Source organism: Heteronotia binoei, chromosome 21, assembly GCF_032191835.1.
Source record: "Heteronotia binoei isolate CCM8104 ecotype False Entrance Well chromosome 21, APGP_CSIRO_Hbin_v1, whole genome shotgun sequence".
In the NCBI taxonomy this organism is placed as follows: domain Eukaryota; kingdom Metazoa; phylum Chordata; class Lepidosauria; order Squamata; family Gekkonidae; genus Heteronotia; species Heteronotia binoei.
Genome location: NC_083243.1, coordinates 53,907,813 through 53,930,540, shown reverse-complemented (window position 1 = coordinate 53,930,540; position 22,728 = coordinate 53,907,813). Strand labels below are relative to the sequence as shown.

General features: G+C 42.1%; 1 protein-coding gene across 1 annotated transcript in view; it reads right to left on the bottom strand.

The window, feature by feature from the left end:
• Positions 1 to 22,728, bottom strand: part of SYNDIG1L (synapse differentiation inducing 1 like) — a 59,965-nt gene that overhangs the window by 7,505 nt on the left and 29,732 nt on the right. Inside the window, exons 2-3 of the mRNA XM_060262848.1 lie at positions 9,393 to 9,874; positions 6,867 to 7,004 (exon numbers count right to left, since the gene is read on the bottom strand). Coding sequence (XP_060118831.1) covers positions 6,867 to 7,004; positions 9,393 to 9,821 — 567 coding nt within the window. The 5' untranslated portion in view covers positions 9,822 to 9,874. The remainder of the gene's footprint in view (positions 1 to 6,866; positions 7,005 to 9,392; positions 9,875 to 22,728) is intronic.

Sequence of the window (22,728 nt, the reverse complement as noted above, 5' to 3'; positions counted from 1 at the left end):
AATACTGCAATGAACCAGAATGGCTCATCTGTCTATTAAAGGACTTTGGAGCATATGAGTCTAAACCAATAACTTTGATGACAATCAGGCATGCACAGCCTTATCCAAGAGTGAGAGCATCAAAGCAAGAAGCAAACATATTGTTGCCAAATACCATCTTGTGAGAAAGATGCAACAACAACGACTGACTGAGATCAAGTATTGTCCTTCAGAAGAGATGGTAGTGGACATACTGACAAAGCCACTCACAAGAGGGAACTCTGAATACCTGCACAAGAAGCTGAACCTTCATTATTTGAGTACATGAACTTGAGAAGGGGTGTTGGAGTATCTGCAAGTTCTCTCCCTGATGTCATGAATGAGTTAACCTGTTTGTTTGTCTATGCTAAATGTTAGTTAAATAGGTAGGACCTATGGGGCATTGAGTAGAAGTTCCCTACATCAGAAGGGGAGGATCCCATGCATAATGGACTAACCTTTAGCCTGGTCATAGTTGAGAGTTGTTACCTGAGTTTTGTCATGTAGGCATTTTGAAATTTTTAGAGTTCAGAGTGCAAGTTTCTATCTTGGAATCAACATCAGCTAGAAAGATGTAGCTTAATCAGCTAGAATGCTTATTGTTTTATTCCTACATGTAAAAAAAATGTAAAGGTAGTCCCCTGTGCAAGCACCAGTCATTTCCGACTCTGGGGTAACGTATCATGATGTTTTCACTGCAGACTTTTTTAATGGGGTGATTTGCTACTACCTTCCCCAGTCATCTACATTTTACCGACCTCTGAAGGATGGAAGGCTAAGCCAACTTTGATCCCAACTTCTGCCAGGATCGAACTCAGGTTGTGAGCAGAGCTTAGGACTGCAGTACTGCAGCTTTACCATTCTGCACCATGGAGCTCTTTGTTATTCCTACATGTAGTCCTCCCTAATATCTTAATAAACATTCTTTTAGCTAATTCACACACATGAGCTGCGTTTTTATTCTTATGTACCAACACTAACACTCCCTGTCTCTTTACAACTCTCCCATTGTGATTCAGCCATTGCTGGTTCAACTCTCCAGCCTAGCTTGTATTAAAAAGCTGTTCTGGACAGCAACATGAAAGAAAATCCAGGTGCTATGCTGAGGGTCAGTACCAGTTCAGTTTGACCTTGGCTTATTTACCAGAGACCCCAGGTCTTCATTCCCAGGTAGAGAACAGGACACCAGGGTGGTCAAACTTGCTTAACATAAGAGCCACAAAGAATAAACATCAGATGTTTGAGAGCTGCAAGAGAGGAAGGAAGGGAGAGAGGGAGGGAGGGAGATGTAGAAAGAAAGCAACATTAACTTTAAATGCATTCTCCAAGCCATTGTCTGGTTTGGCTTGAAGTGATTTAAACAGACAAATGACTCCTCCAAGCTGGCCAAAAGGGTCTGAAGAGCCACATAATATGTGCGAAAGAGTCACATGTGGCTCCTGAGCCACAGTTTAGCTACCCCTGGGACAGACACTATTCACTGGCTACCACACCCAACAACTTAATAATATTGAAGAGTGCATACTACTGTGGATATGCCTGCACTGAATCTTTCCGTAACTATTTTACCACTTTCTCCCTAGTGACATTAAGGCAAAAAGCCAGAAAGTCCTCGGTGTTCTGGAAGGTCTTTGATATAGGGTGAGTCATTCTTTATAGCACTGATTCCTCTTGCTAGATGATGCTAATCTGATGTCAATTTTGTAGTGGGAGCTGGTTTCAAAGATTTTTTATGGCTCCTGAACTTATGTTATGGTTGTTTATTAAACTTAGATAATTTATGCCTTGTTTTTTTTCCCTAATAGGGACCTAAATCAACTTAGCACATTGTTCTCCTATCTTCTACTCTCTCCTTACAGCCATCACCCTGTGAGGTAGGTTAGGCTGAAAGAAGAGAGTAATTGGCCAAAGACCATGCAGTATGCTTTCATGGTAGAGTTGGGATTTGAACTTTGATCTCCCAGTTCCTAGTCTGACAATCTGATCACTATACCATGTTGGCTCTCAACTGATGCTGTTAGCTAATTTTGCATTTTGGGATTTACTATTCTATGTACTAACATTACATTTTATTCTAAGATTAAGGTGCCATTGGGTGTTTATGTGGAGGGAAAGGTGAAGGTATGCATTACCTAAATAAATTACAACATTCAAAAGGACTATAGGTTAATATTTTTTGTGTGGCTGGCAAATATAGGTTTACTGTTCTTCAAATCTTTTTTTCTGACCATTCCAATATTGCAGTTCACTTGGAAATCCATTATTGCCTGGGTTGAGAATGAGTTGTTATTTATTGTTCTGTTCTCCAAAAATTCCTGTCTTTAAATACGGTTTAATAAATATCAGAATTCTGCCTCTCAGCTAGGGTTTCCAGACTTCCTTAACTGGCCTTCATTTAAGTCTGTACTAAAAGCTGTCGGAAGCCTAATCAAAAAACACACACCATCTTTCTTCCGCATCTCATTCATTCTTAATTAAAACCTAGAAACTGACTTCTGCTGGGCAAGTTTGATTACAATGTAACTTGACAGAAATCGGTAGAAACCCACTGGTGTGATCACAGGGTAATAGAATGAATACTGCTTTCAGATTGCTAATCTTTTTAACTCCTTTCATTTCCCTCTACAGAAACTATTTACAGTACTAGGAAAATGCAGTTGATATAATCTATTTAGACTTCAGCCAAGCATCTGATAACGTACCACCCAGGAAATTACTATTTAAACTGGATAAAGGTGGGTAAGGAACAGGTTAAAAGGATGCAAATAAACGGTTATGTAAAAAAAAGGCAAACATCAGATTGGAGAGAGCTAACAAGAAGACTTCCTCAGCAATCAGTCTTGGGACTTATTTTGTTAATTAGGGACCCTGGGGAGGGAAGTAGGATATTGCTGATGAAACTTGTAAATGACGCTAAGCCAAGAAACTTTGTAAGTGCAGGCAAGAACTAGGCAGTTATGCAGGATGAACTACAGTAATAGAATTTACATTAGAATCATTAATATCAATGTTGAACACACATATTTGGAACTTATCCCAACTGTTTTTTGTTGCCTCAAGACAGAGAAGATGATATGGAGGTTGTATGTGATCACAATGTGATTTATAAATCCTTTATATGATATGTTTACAAACATCCCTTTATATGATATATTTATAAATCACTAATGATGTGCCAGGTCCTTTATGGCATAAATCTGACTAACAATTTCCAATATTCCTCATAATTCCAGTGGGTTGGCCATTTGGTAATTTTCTGTGTAATAATGAGGACAATTATTTTCTTTCTACCCATTGAATCTGAGGAATTGAGCTCTGACTCATGAAAGCTCATGCTGGAAGAAATGTTATTAGTCTTTAAGGTGCTACTGGATTCCTGTTTTGATTTTCCTCAGACATGCTGCTCTTACCATCTGAAGAAAGGTGGGTGGTGAGCAGAGACAGGACTTTCTCTGGAATGGCACCTTGTCTAACCTTTTGAATTTCAGGCACTAGGTCTAAATGTTCCTGTTCATTCACATTTTGGTTTGGGTGCATTTTTAAAACCTGGATTTGGTACTCTTAATTCATGAAGATTCTGCTCCCCCTCCCACATTTTACATCACATTTTTTCTCATGCTTGTAGTTAGTTTATTGATTTATTATTGTCTGTTATTCTGTTATAGTTAATTGCTTAGTTTGAGTTAATTTGCTGTTTTTAATTAATATTGTGAGCTGCTCCTCGAAGCCCTTCTGAAATGAGAAGTGGGATATAGTTTCTTTAAAAATAAAAAATACTACGATTTGGTAGAAAGTACTGATGCTATTATGTAAGAAAGTTGAAATACTGAATACATTTTCCTCTCTCTCAGGGAAAGAAGAAGAGGAGGAGGAGATTGAATTTATACCCTGCCTTTAACTTGAAGTCTCAGAGTGACTTACAATCTCCTTTCCCTTCCCCTCCCCACAACAGACACCCTCTGAGGTAGGTGGGGCTGAGAGAGTTCTCCAAGAACTGCTCTTGAGCAGAACAGCTCTGAGAGAGTTATGACTGGCCCAAGCTACATGTAGAGGAGTGGGGAATCTGGTTCTCCCAGATAATAGTCTGCGCACTTAACCACTACACCAAACTGGTCACAGCACAGAATGTGAGTATACTATGATCCTACCCCCTTCTGCCTATGTGTTACAGGTCTATATCTGCTATGGAGAGTAAGAATGAACAAAATGACTGATTTTCTAAATAAGTAGAAAGCCAAAATCCCTCCTTTGAACAGTTATTTAAAAGTACAGGAACCCTGCATTCCTTGGTCATTCTAAATACGATAGCTCAAGGGTCTTTATTTCTTGGGCCATAACCTATGTTGAACTGAGGCCCCACATGACTCTCCTCAGCCAGTATTTATATACAAACTGAGGTATGGACTCACATCACATCTGAAATTATTATCGTCGTCGTTTTTGAGAGCCAGTTTGGTATAGTGGTTAAGTGTGTGGACTCTTATCTGGGAGAACAGAGTTTGATTCCTCACTCCTCCACTTGCACCTGCTGGAATGGCCTTGGGTTAGCCATAGCTCTCACAGAGGTTGTCCTTGAAAGGGCAGCTGCTGTGAAAGCCCTCTCAGCCCCACCCACCTCACAGGGTGTCTGTTGTGGGGGGAGAAGATATAGGCGATTGTAAGCCACTCTGAGTCTCTGATTCAGGGAGAAGGGCGGGGTATAAATCTGGAATTCTTCTTCTTTTGTTGATTGGACTTATGAATCACTCAACCCCTGCTATTGCAGGGCTCTGGGTACAATGGTGATAAAAACATCAACATGAAATAAAGCATCCAAATAACATTGTCACCACAGATTTTAAAAACTCAGATGGCAAATTCTGATTATTTTCAATTTCAGACTGCCAGCTACTTCGTGGCCGGGGGGTGGGGAAGGGGCAGGGTGGGCATAGAAAGCAGAAGAGGGTGCCAGCCAAAATGTAACTATTTCTGTCCTCAAACAAAGGCCCTGCAGAATTGCATAAGGTCCCGCAGGGCCCTGATGGTATTTGGCAGACAGTTCCACCAGGCTGGGGCCTGGCCCTGGTCGGGGACAGAAATTAACATGCAACCATAATGATCTTTTGTGCCTAACTTTTCTTATTAACTATTGTAATTCTTACTAGGAATATATTTTGTACTCTTGTATGTACCAATGCACTTTATAATATTTTCACTTAATAGTTAAATTTATTTTCATTCAGTTTGGTGCTATTGCAGTATCTTCTTCAAATATTACATGTGTTGCCTGGTTGAGGACAGCCAGATGTCTTTGGGACCAGGGACAACCATTAAGTTGCTATCCAAGGAGCATAATGCTGTCCTGGGGACATAGTGGAGGAGACAGCCGCATAGATACATCCATCCCTGACTGCTCAAGGTCTTAATGGTCAATACCAAAACTTTGAACTTGACTTGGTATTTGACTGGATGCTTCCTCACTGAGCAGTACAGAGCAAGCCTCAGGAGTTGCCCATATCGCAAGAGACAGACAGAGATCTACACTGGATCATTCAGTGGGAACTAGATGAGGCACTACATATCTCCATTCCTTCCTTCACATCCAAGGCATTCAATAAAGTACATTCTGCTTCTAATCATTCTGTAGTCTTCAGGCGGCTAGGCTGTTGCTGGGGCTCCCAAGGTGGGAGCACATACAGCCGGGGCTGTGCGGACTGCACTGGTTGCCAGTGGCATGCCGAGTTCGCTACAAGGTGCTGGTTATTACCTTTAAAGCCCTATATGGCCGAGGACCTACCTACCTAAGGGACCGTCTCTCCCCATATGAGCCCCAGAGGGCACTGAGGTCATCTGGGAAAAACCAGCTGAATATCCCTGGGCCAAGGGAGGCCAGACTGAAAGCCACCCGGGACCGGGCCTTCTCTATTACTGCTCCATTACTGTGGAACCAACTCCCTGAGGAGGTGAGGGCCATACGATGTTTAGAGGGATTCCGTAGGGCCTGTAAGACCCACCTCTTCAAGATGGCCTTCAACTAGCAAAAAAACTGTGACAAAACTAGATATGCTGCTAGAAATGCTTTTATTCTTGAAATGTTTTTACTTCTGGAATTTATTGAAACCTGTTATAACGCCATATTGTTATGTGAATTTTAATACTTTGTAATTGTTTTAACCGTGTTTTATAATTATAACTGATGTAATGTATGCTTTATGTTGTGAGCCGCCCTGAGCCTGCTCCGGCGGGGAGGGCGGGATAGAAATAAAAAATTATTATTATTATTATTATTATTATTATAGTCTTCAAGAGAACATGAACAATGCTGCTGTGTTCTTCTCAGCTAGATTATCCGACCAGTCCTACCATTAGCTAGGGTGGGAGAAACCATCACTGGTGGCAGATTTTTAGGACTGTCAGCCTCCAGATGGGGCGTGGAAATCTGCTGGTATTACAGTGGATCTCCAGATGACAGAAAACAGTTTCCCTGCAGAAAATGGATGCTTTGGAAGGAGGATTCTATTGCATTGTACCCTGCTGAGGCCCCTCTCCAGGTTCTACCTCAGATATCTCCAGGGATTTCTAAACCCAGAGCTGGCAACCCTACAAATTTGGGACAGCAAACTGTCAACAATTTCATTTATTATTATATGTTTAGAAACTATGAGACATGGTACATTATTAAGCTCCTATATAAAACCTCATGTTAGCAAGGATGCCACCTTGTTGGAGGCCGTACACCACAGCATAGTTAGCATAATGCTTTGTTCTGCCGTGTAAAGACAAATTATCTGTAGGCCACAACTACAGATAATTCTGTAAGCCAACAAGAGTACTGTATACAGAAGACTTTAGCAGATGAAAATGCTTACCCCTTGAGAAAAGTAGAAGGCAGCAATTCCCAGAGGCCAAAAACAGCAAAGCATTGAGAAAATGGCCAACCCCAGGTGGTCTCGAGGGGGGAGCATCAGAAAATGATCTTCACTCTCACTGTCGCTTGAGGAGTCACTCTGGAAAGCAAATTAATTTTATTATGGTGAACAGTGGCACTCCCAGCAGGAGCAGACGTATAATCAGCTCACACTTCCCATGTTTGGTGCCACAACAACATACATTTTCAGGAAAATGACATACACAATGCAGGTGATTTTGTGAGGCAGCAAGCTTCCTCACTGAGCAGTACAGAGCAAGCCTCAGGAGTTGCCCATATCGCAAGAGACAGACAGAGATCTACACTGGATCATTCAGTGGGAACTAGATGAGGCACCACATATCTCCATTCCTTCCTTCACATTTGATATCTCTTAGACAAGAGGTGTGTATTTAAGCCTCCTGCTTGAGAAAGGTCTTCTTTGTTTTGATCCACAAACCATTTAATTTACAGTCATCTAGCACTTATTTCATACAGTGGAACTTAGAGGAATCTAGTCAGGAACAAGAATTTTAGTAGTCTGCATGTCGATGGTACTCTTCCATATATCTACAGTGTTAACCTACTATGTCTTAACCAGGGGTCATTTTGTAGAAAAATAGGTGGTGGAGCTCATCCAGGATTGTTATGCAGCTGCACCTACTATTCTATGGACAAGGTGGGAAGGAGGAGGTGGAACTCTCAGAAAGGTTCAGGAGCTGTGTTCCTGTGAGCTCCTGCTGAATCCGAGGCCTGGTCTTAACTAACTGAAGGTTAATTAACCCAAGATTCCATTAAAAAAATACAAATGAGGGGAGATGTGAGAGGTTTATAAAATTTTGCAGGAGAGAGATAACTTTTTTTTCTTCTCTCAAAATGCTAGAATTCATTGGCACCCAATGAGCAATGGGCAACAGATTCATAAGGGTGTACTTCTTTACTCAATGAGTGATTAAAATGTGGAATCCACTGCCTGAGGATGTAGCAATTGCCACAGGCATAGATTGCTTCAAAAACTGATTAGATAGATTAACGGAGTATAGATCTAACAATGGCTACTAAGGGAACTTCCACATTCAGAGGCAATAAACCTCTGAACAGTACTGCCAAAAGAATGGGCTCTATGCCCTGTTGTTGGCCCTCTGGAATAAATGGTTAGCCAGTATGTGAAACAGGATGCTGGACTAGCTGGATCGCTGGTCTGATCCAACAAGGTTCTTCTTATAATATGCCCAGGATGTCTGTCATATCAAAAAAGCAAGTGGCAAATAGACTTGTAACTCTAAACAAATAAACAGAATAGTACATAAACCATAGAAATATATTGGTGTATGGGCAACCTTAGAGGAACTCTTAAGAAAGCTGGTATCAAAATTATATTGGCTCAATAAATATTTAAGCTGCTTTCTTCAAATCAACGATTCTGGAGGGAACTCATGATTTTTCTAATGGGCTTCTGTTCAGTGAGAACTCAGCATTTGAGTTGGAAGATTATTATGTAGGAAAAATGGCAAGTGTTTGATTCATACTATAATTACTATTATCACATTATACCAAGCGCCTTTATTTATTAGGAAAGAACTTTCTTGTTAAATGTACATAGGGACAGAGCCTTCTCTTATTAAATAACACAGTTTGAAATTAAAAAGCAACAACTGTTTTAGATCCCCCACTCATTTTTGTTGGTAGTAAGCCATCAGTGTAAAACAAATAGCATCCTACAGAGTTTTCTCTTCTACAAATGTTTCTGTTACATTGTCTGGTTATAATATTTTTAGGACATCTATCACCACTGTGGCATTTAAGCAGAATTTTTTCACCCTCCTATACTCCCTCTTGTTAAGTATTTTACAGTCTTTCCCCATGTCTCCCATTTGACCTCTGTCTTTCCAACTATACTTTCACATGTTCTTTCATTCTTCTTAACAGTATCACAAAATGGGAGAAAGGATTTTCGGGGCTTCTAATATCATATCCTCTAAGCCTATGACTTATTGGATGTGAGGGGGAATCCAGACATTCCAGATGCTCATTCTTCTCTCAAGCTAAATTGCCAGTTCGCTAGTTGGGGATTTGAGATTTCCCTAGAAAATTATTTTTCTTGTATTTTGGTGAAATGAGGCTATTTTTCATCTTCAACACTGCTCTTCACCTGCATTAGGACTAAATGGATAAACTGCTGGATAAATAGGGTTACAGAAAGATTCTGGATATTAGTCTAAAACAAGTGAGTGAAAACGCCTACATTTTGTATGCCACCCCTACAAATAGCTCAAAACATTTCATTCCTAACACATTGCATTGTGAGACTTGGTCCCTCAAGTATAATTCCTGAGGGATCAGGCTTCTCAAGTTGCAGAAATTATTATAAATAATTTACCTCAGAAGGCAGAACAAGGTTTTTCATAAATCTACATCCCAAATGTAAGCATGCTTACTCAGATATAACTCCCCAGTGTGTATTAGGATTGTAGCCTATGAAACATACTTCATATTCCTGGAATTCTTCTTCCTCCACTTCATAGGATACTGTCTGGATTTTGATGTCATTCTCCATCAGCGATCGTCCTTGTATTTCCTGCCCATCAGAAGGTTCAATGGGGGGCTCTTTGTTTTCTGTGAAAGTTGTCTCACAACTCTCGACTTTGTTGTCCTTGACTTTGACGCTGGTCTCATCTTTCACCAGGATAAAATTTGGACCATACAATGCTTCAACAGCCAGCTGTAGAGAACTGGCATCCAGCAGCTGGTGAGTCCTTGCATTGCCAGAGTTTTGGAAGATGTAAGAATATAGTTTGCCTGGACAGCGGTGGCCAGCATAGTCCTGGTGGCTGTGCTGGTGGAAAGTATAACTGCCATGAAGGTGTCCATTGTTCTTTGCTAACAGGGGGTTCTGAAGCTCACTCAGACTTTCCATTCTACTGAAAACTCTATGCAAGATGCTTCCAAGATAGATTACTGTCAGAAGTCCTGAAGAACAGAAAAAGAAGAAAGAATATATGAGTTCTGGAAGAGCTCCAGGAACTGAATCCATATAAAATGTGTTCCAATACATATCCAGCTGATGCAGTCTGTGCTGCTGTGTTAGGAACAAGTAGATTGAAATCCTTTTCACATAAGCGGTGGCTGCTTGACATAAGGTTGCAAAGGTCTGCAGAATGTTAAGAACTGGTTTGGTCTCACACCATCTGAACTCAAAGGCTTCTAAGTCTAGTAAGGTGGAGGTCTCTTGAGGAGAAATTGGGGGTTGGGTGCATGTTGTACTGCCACAACAACAAAAAACCCTCAGCAACCAAAAATGGTAATGCATAGCACCCTGCCTCTTGTGAGGGTCTGAAGCTGGAAATAAAACACTTGAGTGATTTTTATGGCATGCTTAGTTAGAATGGCTTTGCATGTTCCAAGGAAGCATTAGGAATAGAAAAGTCAGAAAGTCATGTTTCCTCTTGTTCTTCTTTTAAATGTAATGTTTGAAAAGGAATTTTCACAGGGTGAATATACAAGCTGTTCATGCATCCAGAGCTTTTGCATTTTTGCCATATGAATTCCTTTTCAAATATCATAACAGAAGTGCAGGAAGAGGGGGTGCAGCTCACTTCTGTGTCAGTTCTCACACTTATTCAGAATATCAAAAGCCACATTGGAATTTCAACAAGCCTTAAGTGCTTTTTTTTTACCAACTCATTGCAAATATGTTACTTAGTGCTGTGAAAAAATCTTGTACGCCGAGCATGAAATTACTGCAAGGAAAATGTAGATGCACAATGTACTGCATTGAAACCTTTGTCAAAGTGCTAAAGATCTCAGCTGAATGTCATATTGTGCTTTGATAACTCAGGAAAAAAGGGCTTTTTATGAAGAAGATCACCTTCATTTAGAAATGGAAACACAGCACATGTCGGTGTAGACATGCCCTGTTTTGATGAGAAGTAACAGCATTTAGCTGAACTACTGGGAATGAGAGCATGTACTTCCCCTCCATGACCAAAATATGGTCTGAAAACTGCCTCTGTTTGAGTCTTCTTGTCAGGTAGTGACAGGTAGTGAGATCAGACCGTGAACATTATGATAAGATGAGAAGGTCAAAGCCATCACATTGGCTAGAATGTGTTGTGCATTGCCCTTTCTCCTTGGCAGCCTGAGAAAGAGGGAACAGAATCTGATGTAAATGCTTAGCACATTCTTTATGCTGGGTCATAACTTCCTACAGAAAGTAACAGATGGCCCTGGCACAGATCTGAAGTTGGCATCCCCTCTCAAGAACCTTCCTGGCATCATAAACAAGCAGGGCACATATTGAATCACAGCCCTTTCATTTGAGAGTGTTTCCAGTAATATCATATATTCTGCATGCTAAAGAAGAGCTATACAGTTCTTCAGCAGTTGGACTAAAACTTGCTAGGAGAAAGTGGGAATTATGGGAATGCAGAAAGAAAATGGAGATAAAGGCTGCCTAATACAGAAATATCATTTTCAGAGGGCTCATACATATGATGTTGCATTTTAATTGCAGGTGTGCATTTCATATCAAATCTCTTGTTAATATTATAGGAAACCATATTGTTTGCTCCCACCCTAGATGACAACCTGGTTTTACTGATATCATCACATCACTGCCACATGACATTAAGAACATAATATAAGGACATTCAAAAAAACCCCTGCTAGGTATGACCAATGGTCCAACTAGTCCAGTGTCCTGTGCCAGCCGGTTGTCCTAGAGGGCTAGCAAACAGGCTTTGGCACTGCCTCCTATCACTGAAAGTTAGTGGCAAGTGGTAAGAAGAAATCATACCAGTTTTGAACAAATCAACATTTTTCTAGAATATTCTCAAACACTGTAAATTGTGACGGGGAAGGGCCTGATAAACCATGTTATAATGGTATAATATAGTGGGTTTTAGGCACTGAGGAACAGAGGCAGTAGTGATAACAAGCTCTTTATTGAGTACAGCATGGTAGATGGCTGCACTATGTAACTGGCAAACAGACCCTGCAGGGCCAACTATATACAGTACTGTGTTCCTGCGCTAGTGCTTGATAGCGCCATTCAAACCAGCTGGGGGCCTGTGATTGGAGCAGGGCAGTTAGGATTTGGATCCTCTTGCCCATTGTTCCTAAGTCCCCAAGCTCATCCTTCTGGCTCTCATGAGCCAGGCCGGAACACATGTATTCACATACATAACAAATGGCTACCTATTTATTGTCTTTAACTGGATGGCCAAAGTCAGCCTGATGTCATCAGATCTCAGAAACTAAGCACTTGGATAAGAGACCACCAAGGAAGTCCAGGGTTGCTATGCAGATGAAGGCACTGGCATATCACTTATGTTGGTTTCTTGTCTTGAAAACCTACCAAGGTTGCCATAAGTCAGCTGGGAATTGACAGCACTTTAAACACACACATTTACTGAAGTTAAAGGAAAATTTGTTATTGGCTACAGCAGAAGCAAAGCAAGATTGTACCGTACTACCCAGTGAATGGACTAGGACTGAGAAGACCTGGCTTCAGGTCCCGCTGACTGCATGCTTTTAGTTATTTTCTCTCAGCCAAACCTACCTCACAGGGCTGTCTTCAAGGTAAAGTGGAGGAAAAGAAAGCCATGTGTATCGTGTCTACACACAGAGACACAACAATAAATGTGCAGGGATATTACACTGCTACACCATGTCTTCAATTTTAAGATGGAGGAGAAGACATATGAGTAACTAACTAATTTTATGCAAATGTAAATTCCATTTTGGTAAAACAGTTGTTCAAATGTTAAGTGAAATCACTTATCTAGGGGATATGCATCCAATGAAGAATGGATTTGTGAGAAATGCCTCTTGTTCAAACAAATTTTATATTTTAGCAAAGTCCTAGAGATCTGATTTTATGACAATTTTCTGCCAACATTATCTTAAATTGAGATGGATGGAAAATGGTTGCGTGAACCAGAGTCTGCCTGAAGGGTTGATAAAGAACAGCGCACAGTGGTATCAGAAGGGTTCTGCTGGGCACAGCATGTTTCAACATTCTGCCTGCTTTTATTGGAGAACTTTGTTAATGATTTTGAAGGAAGAATAAAGCACAAATTAATGAACATTATTCAGATGAAAGTATATTACACTGAGTAACACAGAAATTACCCCAATGGATGAAGAAAATTAAAACATTAATAGATGATTGTGATTCAAAATGGGGGCAGCTAAAAATAAATTGGACCAAAAGCATTAATAGAGATTTTTGCACTACAGTTTACGCAGTGGTTGCCATGCTGTCTCCATTTTTATTGTTGCTGACCCCTTGCCCCCTGTGCTGAGATCTGTTTGCCTCTGTGTTTTGTCTGAGAGCAAATAAATTTGTGACTACCACTGAACAAAAGCCAAGGAGCCAGCAAAGGACAAAGAAGAATACCTGATTCAGTCATGCTAACTGAACTGAATAGGCATCCTGGGGATTAATCTGGAAAATCCCTCCTTCAGCCAGAAATGGCAGGGAAAGCTCCTGTGATGTAACAGTCAGATGCCAGAGGGCCAATATGTGTCCTCATGGCTGCTAGATGTGTTTCTATCAGACATGTTCTAGATGTTCCATGCCAGAGCTTTATTCCCAGGCACACAGGGACCCAATTTGTATCAAAACCATAATGCATGTGTAGAAGATATTTAAGCCTTCCAGGTTGGGACCTGTTGATCTCCTAGAATTATAACTCATTTACCGACAACAGAAATCTGTCCCCTTGGAAAAAATGGCTGCTTTGGAGGGTGGACTAAATAATAATAATAATAATAATAATAATAATAATAATAATAATAATAATAATAATAATAATAATAATAATAGATTTTATTTATATCCCGCCCTCCCCGCCTAGGCAGCTCAGGGCGGCTAACAACATTTCACACAATTAACATAAATAGATAAAACTTTAAATTTAACAATTAAAAAGAAATTAAGCATAAAAACCAGTTAGTTGAGTTAAAATACATAATTCAAATTACATTAAATATATCTGGCAGCAATAAAATTGTTTGGCGCTGGTTCTGCCAGTTTAGATAGTTCCGTGATTGTATTATAGGTGGCGGTTCTTTATTCTTAGCAACTCAGCATTCGATGTCAGCATAGGCTTGTCTGAAAAGGGCAGTCTTGCAGGCCCTGCAGAACTGGTCAAGGTTCCGCAGGGCCCGCACTTCCTCTGGAAGTTGGTTCCACAGTGCCAGAGCCGCGACTGAAAAGGCCCGTGTTCTGGTGTTTTTAAGTTTGACCTCTCTCGGCCCAGGGATGGTCACTTTATTTTTACCCATTGACCTCAGTGCCCTCTGGGGTTCATATGGGGAGAGACGGTCCCTTAGGTAGGCTGGTCCTCGGCCATATAGGGCTTTAAAGGTAATAACCAACACTTTGTACTGGACTCGGTAGGTAATCGGCAGCCAGTGCAGTTCGCGCAGCCCCGGCCGTATGTGCTCCCATTTCGAGAGCCCCAATAGTAGCCTGGCCGACGCGTTCTGCACCAGCTGCAACTTCCGGGTCTGGCACAGAGGTAGCCCCAAGTAGAGGGCATTACAGTAGTCCAATCTTGAGGTGACCGTTGCATGGATCACTGTTGCAAGGTCGCGGCGTTCCAGAAAGGGGGCCAACTGCCTCGCCCGCTTCAGGTGGAAGAATGCTGACTTGGCAGTGGCTGCTATCTGGGCCTCCATTGATAATGAAGGCTCCAGTAAAACGCCCAAACTCTTTACCTGGCGCACTGGTTTCAATGGTGCGCCGTCGAAGCTTGGGAGAGCTATTTCCCCTCCTCGAGTGCCGCGACCCACACAAAGGACCTCTGTCTTCGCTGGGTTCAATTTCAGCCCACTCAATCTGAGCCACGTCGCTACAGCCTGCAGAGCCCCCTATATGGCCCCTCCCCTCCATAAACTCTACTCCCCTCAGTCTCCACTCCAAAATATCCAGGAATTTTCCATCCTGGAGCTGGCAACTCTGCTTCCACTCCATGCATAATTTACTCCAGCAGAAATGGTCCCTGGAAGCTGCTATTTGGCCCATCGAAAGCTACAGGTGTACTGATAGGCTGCATGTAAGCTCTCATTATTTCTTCTTCATGGGATTGGGAGGTCTCACAGTCTTTTGGGTGGCTAAAGAAGGGCTGTCAGAAAAGCTTGTAAACTTAATGGGCTGAGGGTCAGTAGTAGAGCATCTTCTTGGGATCCAGAAAGTCCCAGGTTCAATCCCCAGTATCTCTAGTTAGAAGATCTGGCAGTAGGTGATGTGAAAGACCTCTGCCTGAGACCCTGGAGAGCCGTTGCCAGTCAGAGCAGACAATACTGACTTTAATGGACCAAGGGTCTGATTCAGTATGAGGCAGTTTCATGTGTTCATCTAGAAAAGCATGGCTGTGGTCTCCAGTTAAAGATTTTAGGTGACAGAACTTGGCATTTTCTCTGCCTGAATCTCTGGAGAACCACCATAGAATGGTCTGCACCATAGAATGGTCTATACAATTTGTCTAGAAAGGCAAGGCCTTCCAGGATTATGAGAAGGCTCTCTGATACTGAGTTGCATGATTTTGTGTCATCAAGGCAAAAACTCTGTCACTGATCACTGGCAAAATTGGATTGAATAGTGTACTAATCCATTAAAAGAACAATCTTCCATTGGCAGGTGGTGCACTGGAGGTCTCCAAGGCCTTTTTCATCAATGACTACTGTGACTCTATGGAAGAGTGATCCTTCTTTTAGATTGTTCCCTGTGACAGAAATGGTTCCAAACTGCAATACTCACTCATATGATTGCTTCTACCGCAACTGTGTTTCTCTTGAAAATGGTGCTGTAAAGGGAGAAGGTTGGCAATTCCAGATTATTAACAATTATGAGAAAATGAAGATGCCCACAAAAGCAATTTATAAACATCTGGCAGGGGCCATCATATAACACTGAGGGCTCAGCTGGTCTAAGCAAAGAAAGTAGGTTTATTTTAAGAGGGATGGCTAAATTGGTATGGAGAAGCTCTAGCATGAATCTTTCCAGTGGGAGAGTAAAACAGAAAATCCCAGAAAATTCATCAGTTTCCTTTCAGAACTTGTTACAGAGGTTTATTTCATGGTACAGATGCATTGCATCCAGTCCTTTCAAGTCTTATGATGTCAGCATGAGAACTCCCATGTCATTTTGGGGACCTCCTCCAAGCATTCATTCTGGCACTAAAGCACTGGGATGGGGGCACAGACATGAAACTAGGGGGCATGAATGCATTTTTGTAAAGGACAGAAACAACCATGTAGGGTCCTAATTCCAATCAGGACCACTGTGCAGGGAATGAGGAAGTTTAACTCTTCACAAAAACATGAGCCCTGCTGGATCAGACCAGTGGTCCATCTACTTCACCATCCTGTTTCAGACAGTGGTCAACCAGCTGCCCTGGAAAGTTGACAAACAGAGCACAGAGGCCAAGGCCTTCCCCTGACATTGCCTCCTAGCACTGGTTTTCAGAGGCTTAGTGCATCGGAACAGCGAGGTTCCCTTCACTCACCATGGCTAGTAGTGATTGATGGACCTATCCTTCATGAGTCCATCTAACTTCCTTGAAAAGCCATCTATGGTCACGTCTTTTCTTACTACAAGGTTCAACTGTTCAAAATCAGTTCAGAGAAAAGGAAGGCAAGAAGGAAAAATTCCCTTCTTCTACCACACCAAGCCCAATGCAAACTGGGGCTGTGCAGCACAGTGCTACTTCACTTTAAAATAAAAATTGCTGGGAAAATCTTGTCACAAAACACCCAGACTCTCATCTTGTTTCACTAAAGTTGTTAACTTCCTGGAGAAAAAATGTCTGGTCTCTTTAGTTGTGCTCTAACGGGAATGTAATTTGCTAGCTGATGTTATTTATCTTCATGTCATGAAATGCTTCAAACTGCCCATTCCCACATTTTTAGCCTCTTAATATTAAAAGGAGAGGACATTTTTCTTCAGACCTGCTGGCAACTTTAGCTAAGACTGGAAGAGATTGCTGTTCAGCAACATTCTAGGATAAGAGGTGGATAAAAACAAGAAACCCAAGAGGATGAAAGGGGAAGAAATGATACATGAAGCCCTCTCTGAATAAGCCTTATAAATATGCAGAGAAACTGTTCAGTGCAGCGACAGCAACACAGCCTCATTATTTAGTGTTTGTTTGCAGCTGAAGCTGTACCTGGAAGAGAGGAGCTCCTGGTGATGATGTCAAGGTCCCACCAGGTGCTGCGCTCAGCTGCATTCTAAGTTCAGCTATTGCATGAATACTAGTGAATTTTCCAGATTCATCAGTCAGTTTTCTGTTCCCAACACACAGAAACATGTGACATGTGAGAGTGAAGAGAGTGACTGGGGGAGTATGAAGACTTAGTGTTCTTGTATGCTTCCTATGTTTGCAAAAGTTTGTGGACTTTGTGATAAAATGTGGATGCAAAAGCAAAGTTCCAGAGATAGGAAGCATGACATTCTGCTTGGGTAACACCACCTGCAACCCTGCCAGTTTGTCAGGGATATAATTTGAAGAAGGGAAGAGTCACTAGGGAGAAATATGCATCTGGCTGAAATAAAGCCTAGAATATCAAGCATGGATCTGCAAAGCAGGCTGGACATTTCTAGTGCCGAAGTATATTTTATTTAAATTGGAGCTTTATTACCCTGTATCAGGCTTTTGAGATTTAAGAAATCAAACTAAATTCAAAGTGAGACTACTTGGAAGCAGATAAAATTGTTAAAAGCTGCCATGATCCATTCTCATTTAAAATCTATTCCCATAAACTGCCAAAGGATATTGATATTCTTGCCCACAGTATTCACTGCTATAATACCTGCCAAACAGAGGAAGAGCAAAACACATACACCAAAGTGATGCCAACACTGAAAGAACTGAATAGTGATAGCAGTTGTGTGAGACAACTGGATGAAATGATGGTGTCCATCATCTTAGGGCGAACTTGCAGGCATTCACTTTCCAGTCTCTCTAGGATCACAGTAGGGCCAATAATGTTCCCTACCTGATCAGCATGGCATGTTATTCTATCAAAGCAATGAAGTTACAGGTGGTTGACTCTGTAAATGCTTGTCTCAGTAGGCAGCCTTGGATTCCAATTTGATATCTGGCTCATTCACAGCTGGAGATAATATGCCACACTAATGGTAGATTACCGGTAAGTAGCTTTGCTAGGAATCAATCAAAGTATGATTGCCTTGTCAGGTAATACATCCATTCCTTTCTACTGTGGTCTGCTTTTGCCATGAAGCTGCTGTACACTGAGTCAGACCACTGGTCTATGTAGAACTGTCACAGGGGATCAGGGAGGGCCTCTATTGGCTACCACTACTCTGGTACAGGTCTGTCTGGGAGGGTCCAGAGAACCCACCTGACCCCTGTGTCTTTTTTCTCAGCAGGTACCTTTTATCTGTGACCAAAGAGGTGTGAGGACTTGGGCAGTATAACAATAAGGTTTTTTTAAGTGCTCAAGAGCAAAAAAGTTGGTTGTAAAAATTTTAGTGCAATAGTGAAAAAAACAAAGGAAAAAGTAGTAAATGTGGTACAAAGAAGGATAAAAGCTCTGATGCAACGTACCCCTCTTTGGATGAGAGAACTCTCCTAGCTGCAGCCTCTCCCCAGCTCAGCTTCTCCAGAGAGAACACTCCTCCCTTTCTAGCTAGGCCTTTTATTCCTTCTTCTCAGGTCCCACTCCTCTGTTCTCCACTAAACAAATTTTCCTTCCAAAATTTCTGCCCACCCAATCAGAGGGACAGAAGGGTTCCTGGGAGATGGAGACCCACTAGTAACTTTGAGTAGACTTCTCCAGATCCTCTAGATCTCATCGCCTAGGCTGAGGGCATGACAAGGACTCTGGCTGGCAGAGGCTTTCCAGGGTGTCAGGTCTTTTACATCACTTACGGCTATCTCCTTTTAACTGGAGATGCCAGGGATTGAACCTGAAGCCTTCTGAATACAAAGCAGATGCTCTTCCACTGAACCTATGCTCAGGCCTCAGATTCAGCAGGAGCTCACAGGAGCACAGCTCCTGAACCTTTCTGAGGGTTCCCCATTCTCCTCCCCACCTACCTTATCCAATGAATAGTAGATGCAGCTGCCTAACAATCCCTGGATTAGGAGAATGGGCAGCCAGCCAGTCAGCCACTAGGAGCTTTGCCAAGCTCCCAGCTGTCCTCATTAACCCCTGGAGAAGTCCATGCCACCCTTTCTCCTCTTCTTATGTGATTTTGGGTGGTGAGGTGAGTGGCTTGCTGGCCTTTTGACTGGGGGGTGGGGCAGGAGAGCCCCAGGTGAGCGAGGCCTGCCTGGGCTGGCAGGATCTCTAGCCAGCCCAAGCAGGCCTCGCTCGCCCAGGGCTCTCCTTTCTTGCATCGGTTCCTTTTGGCTGGGGTGGTGGTGGCATATGCTAATGAGTTATGCTAATGAGCTCCACCACCTATTTTTCTACAATACAACCCCTGCCTATGCTTATACCTCATAAGCACCAGGGGCTAAACACACAATGGTGTACAGCTCTTATCCACATGACATTCTGGCAATGTGCAAAATTAACCATGTTAACAATGAGATGCTGTGGTCTGTGGGCATCTCACTGGGCTTATGGGTAATGGGAGAAACTGGTAGAGGAATACTGTGAAGACAGCAAGATAGCTTTTCCTGAGAACTTGGTTTGCAGAAAAGTTCTTGCTGTTATTAAGACTGAGTTCCTGTCGCTTTATCATTTTCATCACATAAAATATTTTCCTTGAAGTGTGTTAAGTGATTTTATAATTTTAAAAAATGTCACAGTCTCTGTCTCCTGAAGGTTCTAGAGGCAAAGGAAGAGCTGTAATAGCATATAGAAAAGGAAAGGCGCAGTTTTTTAATGTAGGGGAGAGAAAAGCTGTACCTGCTCAAGTTCCCTCTTCTATACCATAAAGGTACTGGAGTCCTATTTTGCTTTGGATCTGATCACCCTAGATCAGGAGTCACCAGTCTTATTAAGCCTCAGGGCACTTTTGGAATTTTGAGAACAAACTGGCTGCCATCAGGGTGCTAAGGCCACAAAATATTAAGCGTTTACATACCATGGATCCTCCTACAATGGAGGCAGATGTTTCTGAATAGGTGCTCCTTGTGGACATGACAGTGATGATTACTTGTTCTTTCTGAATAATCATCTACTACAATGAGGTAGAAGAAAGCCAAGATCACCTCTCTGGAAAAAGGATGCTTGAAAAAGGAAATGGCATCAGGAAACCCACTGGCTTTTGCCACTGGCTAGTGCCATGCCATTCATGAGTACCAAGTTGGAGATCACTGACCAAGAGGACGTTATAGCAAATAAGTAAAGATGGATGGGCAGATGGATAGATGTGTTACAACCTGGATGCATTTTTCAGACCATTCATTAAATTTCCACCAGATAAAAGCCCTGTAGAGTTTTAAGAATAATTCATTCACAGTATCCCTCTCTGCTTGCTCTCCCTCCCCCAGTTTTATTCAACTTAGTACAGAAGTACCACAGTAAAGAAGAAGGAGGCTTTAGCAATACAAAAGATGAAGGAATTAGCATCAGCAATACAAAAGAGGAAGGAATCAGCATCAGCAAGTGCTGCCAATGCGGGCTCAGCTGAGACCAAAATGTGTGCTAGAGAAGAGTTCGCACAGTTTAATGGAGGGGAGCTAATTCACCTGTCTGAAGCAACGAGTTCAATAGAACTAGGAAGAAGTGAATATGCCATTTGTTCTGTTCTTCTAATAGCAGAGTCAGCTGCCCCAGTGATGGGCCTCTGTATCTGACAGAGGCTAAATTGCTTTGAGAATTGGGATGCCATGTGCTGATGTTTAGAGGTTCACTAGTCAAATTGGCCAATTTCCAGATGGAAATCAAATCTTTATTCTCACTGATAAAAATGTTTCTTGGCAGAGGCAAAGTACTTACCGCCAAGACATCTTTCCTAATGGTAAAAAAAAGAAAGAAATCAAAATTAGGTGCAAAAGCCTTGGCGGAAGCCTGATTGTGCAGCTGCCTGGAGCTCTAGTCTATCGATGGAGAGCAGCCAAAAACAAGACTAAAAGTTTTCCTTACATTTCGTAGATCTTCCAGCCAATTGAAAAAAATACATTTACAATTGAAACTATGATGGGTTCTGTATCCAGGCTTGTGGCTTATATGGACTTGGGTTAGAAGAAGGTAGGTGGGAAAGAACCAGGCAAGGAAGGTTCATCATGCCTAGACCTGAAAACCTTGGAAGCAATGAGAAGGAAGCAAACACAATTTTAAAAATGCTACCCCTGACCTGGATAGCCCAGGCAAACCCAGTCTCATCAGATCTTGGAAGCCAAGCAGGGCCAACCCTGGCAAGACCTTGGATGGGAGACCTCTTTGGAATACCAGGACTGGGAGGCCAATGCAGCTATATCAAGCCAATTCTCTGAACATCCTCCATGTTCCAGTAGGGGTCGCCAGATGTCACCATGACTTCCAGGCATGCACACACACACACACACACACACACTAAAAAATTAGAGAAAGGATGCAAACACTGCTAGCCCTGCTGTTTCCCTGCCTCCTTTATTTACTTTATCTGCTGTGAAGTGAAATTACAGCCAGGGCTTTTTTATAGAAAACCCCCAGCAGGAACTCATTTGCATATTAGGCCACACACCCTGACACCAAGCCAGTCATAACCGCGTTCCTGTGTGTTCCTGCTCAAGAAAAGCCCTGATTACAGCCATGCTTGTTATAGCACAGGGGTGGCCAAACTGTGGCTCAGGAGCCATATGTGACTCAGACATATTGTCTGGCTCTTGAAACCCCCCTGCCCTGTTGGCCAGCTTGGAGAAGGCATTCATCTCTTTAAATCACATCTCCAAGCCAAGCAAGCCAGCGGCTTAAAGAATGCATTTTAAGTTAAAGTTGCTTTCTTTCCACCTTTCTCTTCCTCCCATCCAGGGGTCATTTTTTAGAAAAATAGGTGGTGGAGCTCATTCAGGGATTGTTATGCAGCTGCACATACTATTCAATGGACAAGGAATTGGAACTCTCAGAAGGAGGAGGTGGAACTCTCAGAAAGGTTCAGGAGCTGCGCTTCTGTGAGCTCCCACTGAATCTGAGACCTGTTCCCATCTATTTCCTGAAGTTCATGTCTTGGGGCTCTGACATTTGACGTTTATTCTATGTGGCTCTTATGTTAAGCAAGTTTGGCCAACTCTGCTATAGCAGGTGGGAGTCAAGGGTAAATAAAGACATGGCAGAACTGCAATTGTCAAGATTTTCTAGCTATTCACACCCATTGTGTGTGTGTGTGTTTTATTTAGACCTCCATTGTGATGGAAAGTGCCATCAAGCCGCAGCAGACTTATGGTGATCCTGCAGGGTTTCAAGGCAACAGACATTCATAGGCAGTTTGCCATTGCCTTCCTCCATGTTGCAACTCTGGACTTCCTTGGTGGTCTCCCATCCAAGAACTAACCAGAGCCAACCCTGCTTATCTTCTGAGATCTGATGAGATCAAGCTAGTTGAGGCTATCCAGGTCAGGGCTTGGGCCTTAATACCCAAATATATTTGGATCGTTTAATGTGTGAATGAACAATGGACTTTTCTCTCAAGTCCATGATTGATTTTAATGATTTTAAAATGTGATTTTATCATATATGTTTTAAATTGTTAATAGTTTTTGTGGCCCTTGTGAGGGAAGAAAGGTGGGATATAAATTTTGTAAAAAAAAAAAGTGGTGCATAGGAAAAGGTTAGGCTCTTGCCTGCTTGTTATATAGATAAACTGCAGCACAAATGAAGTGAGGGAGTGATGTTTTAAATAAATACATAAATAATTA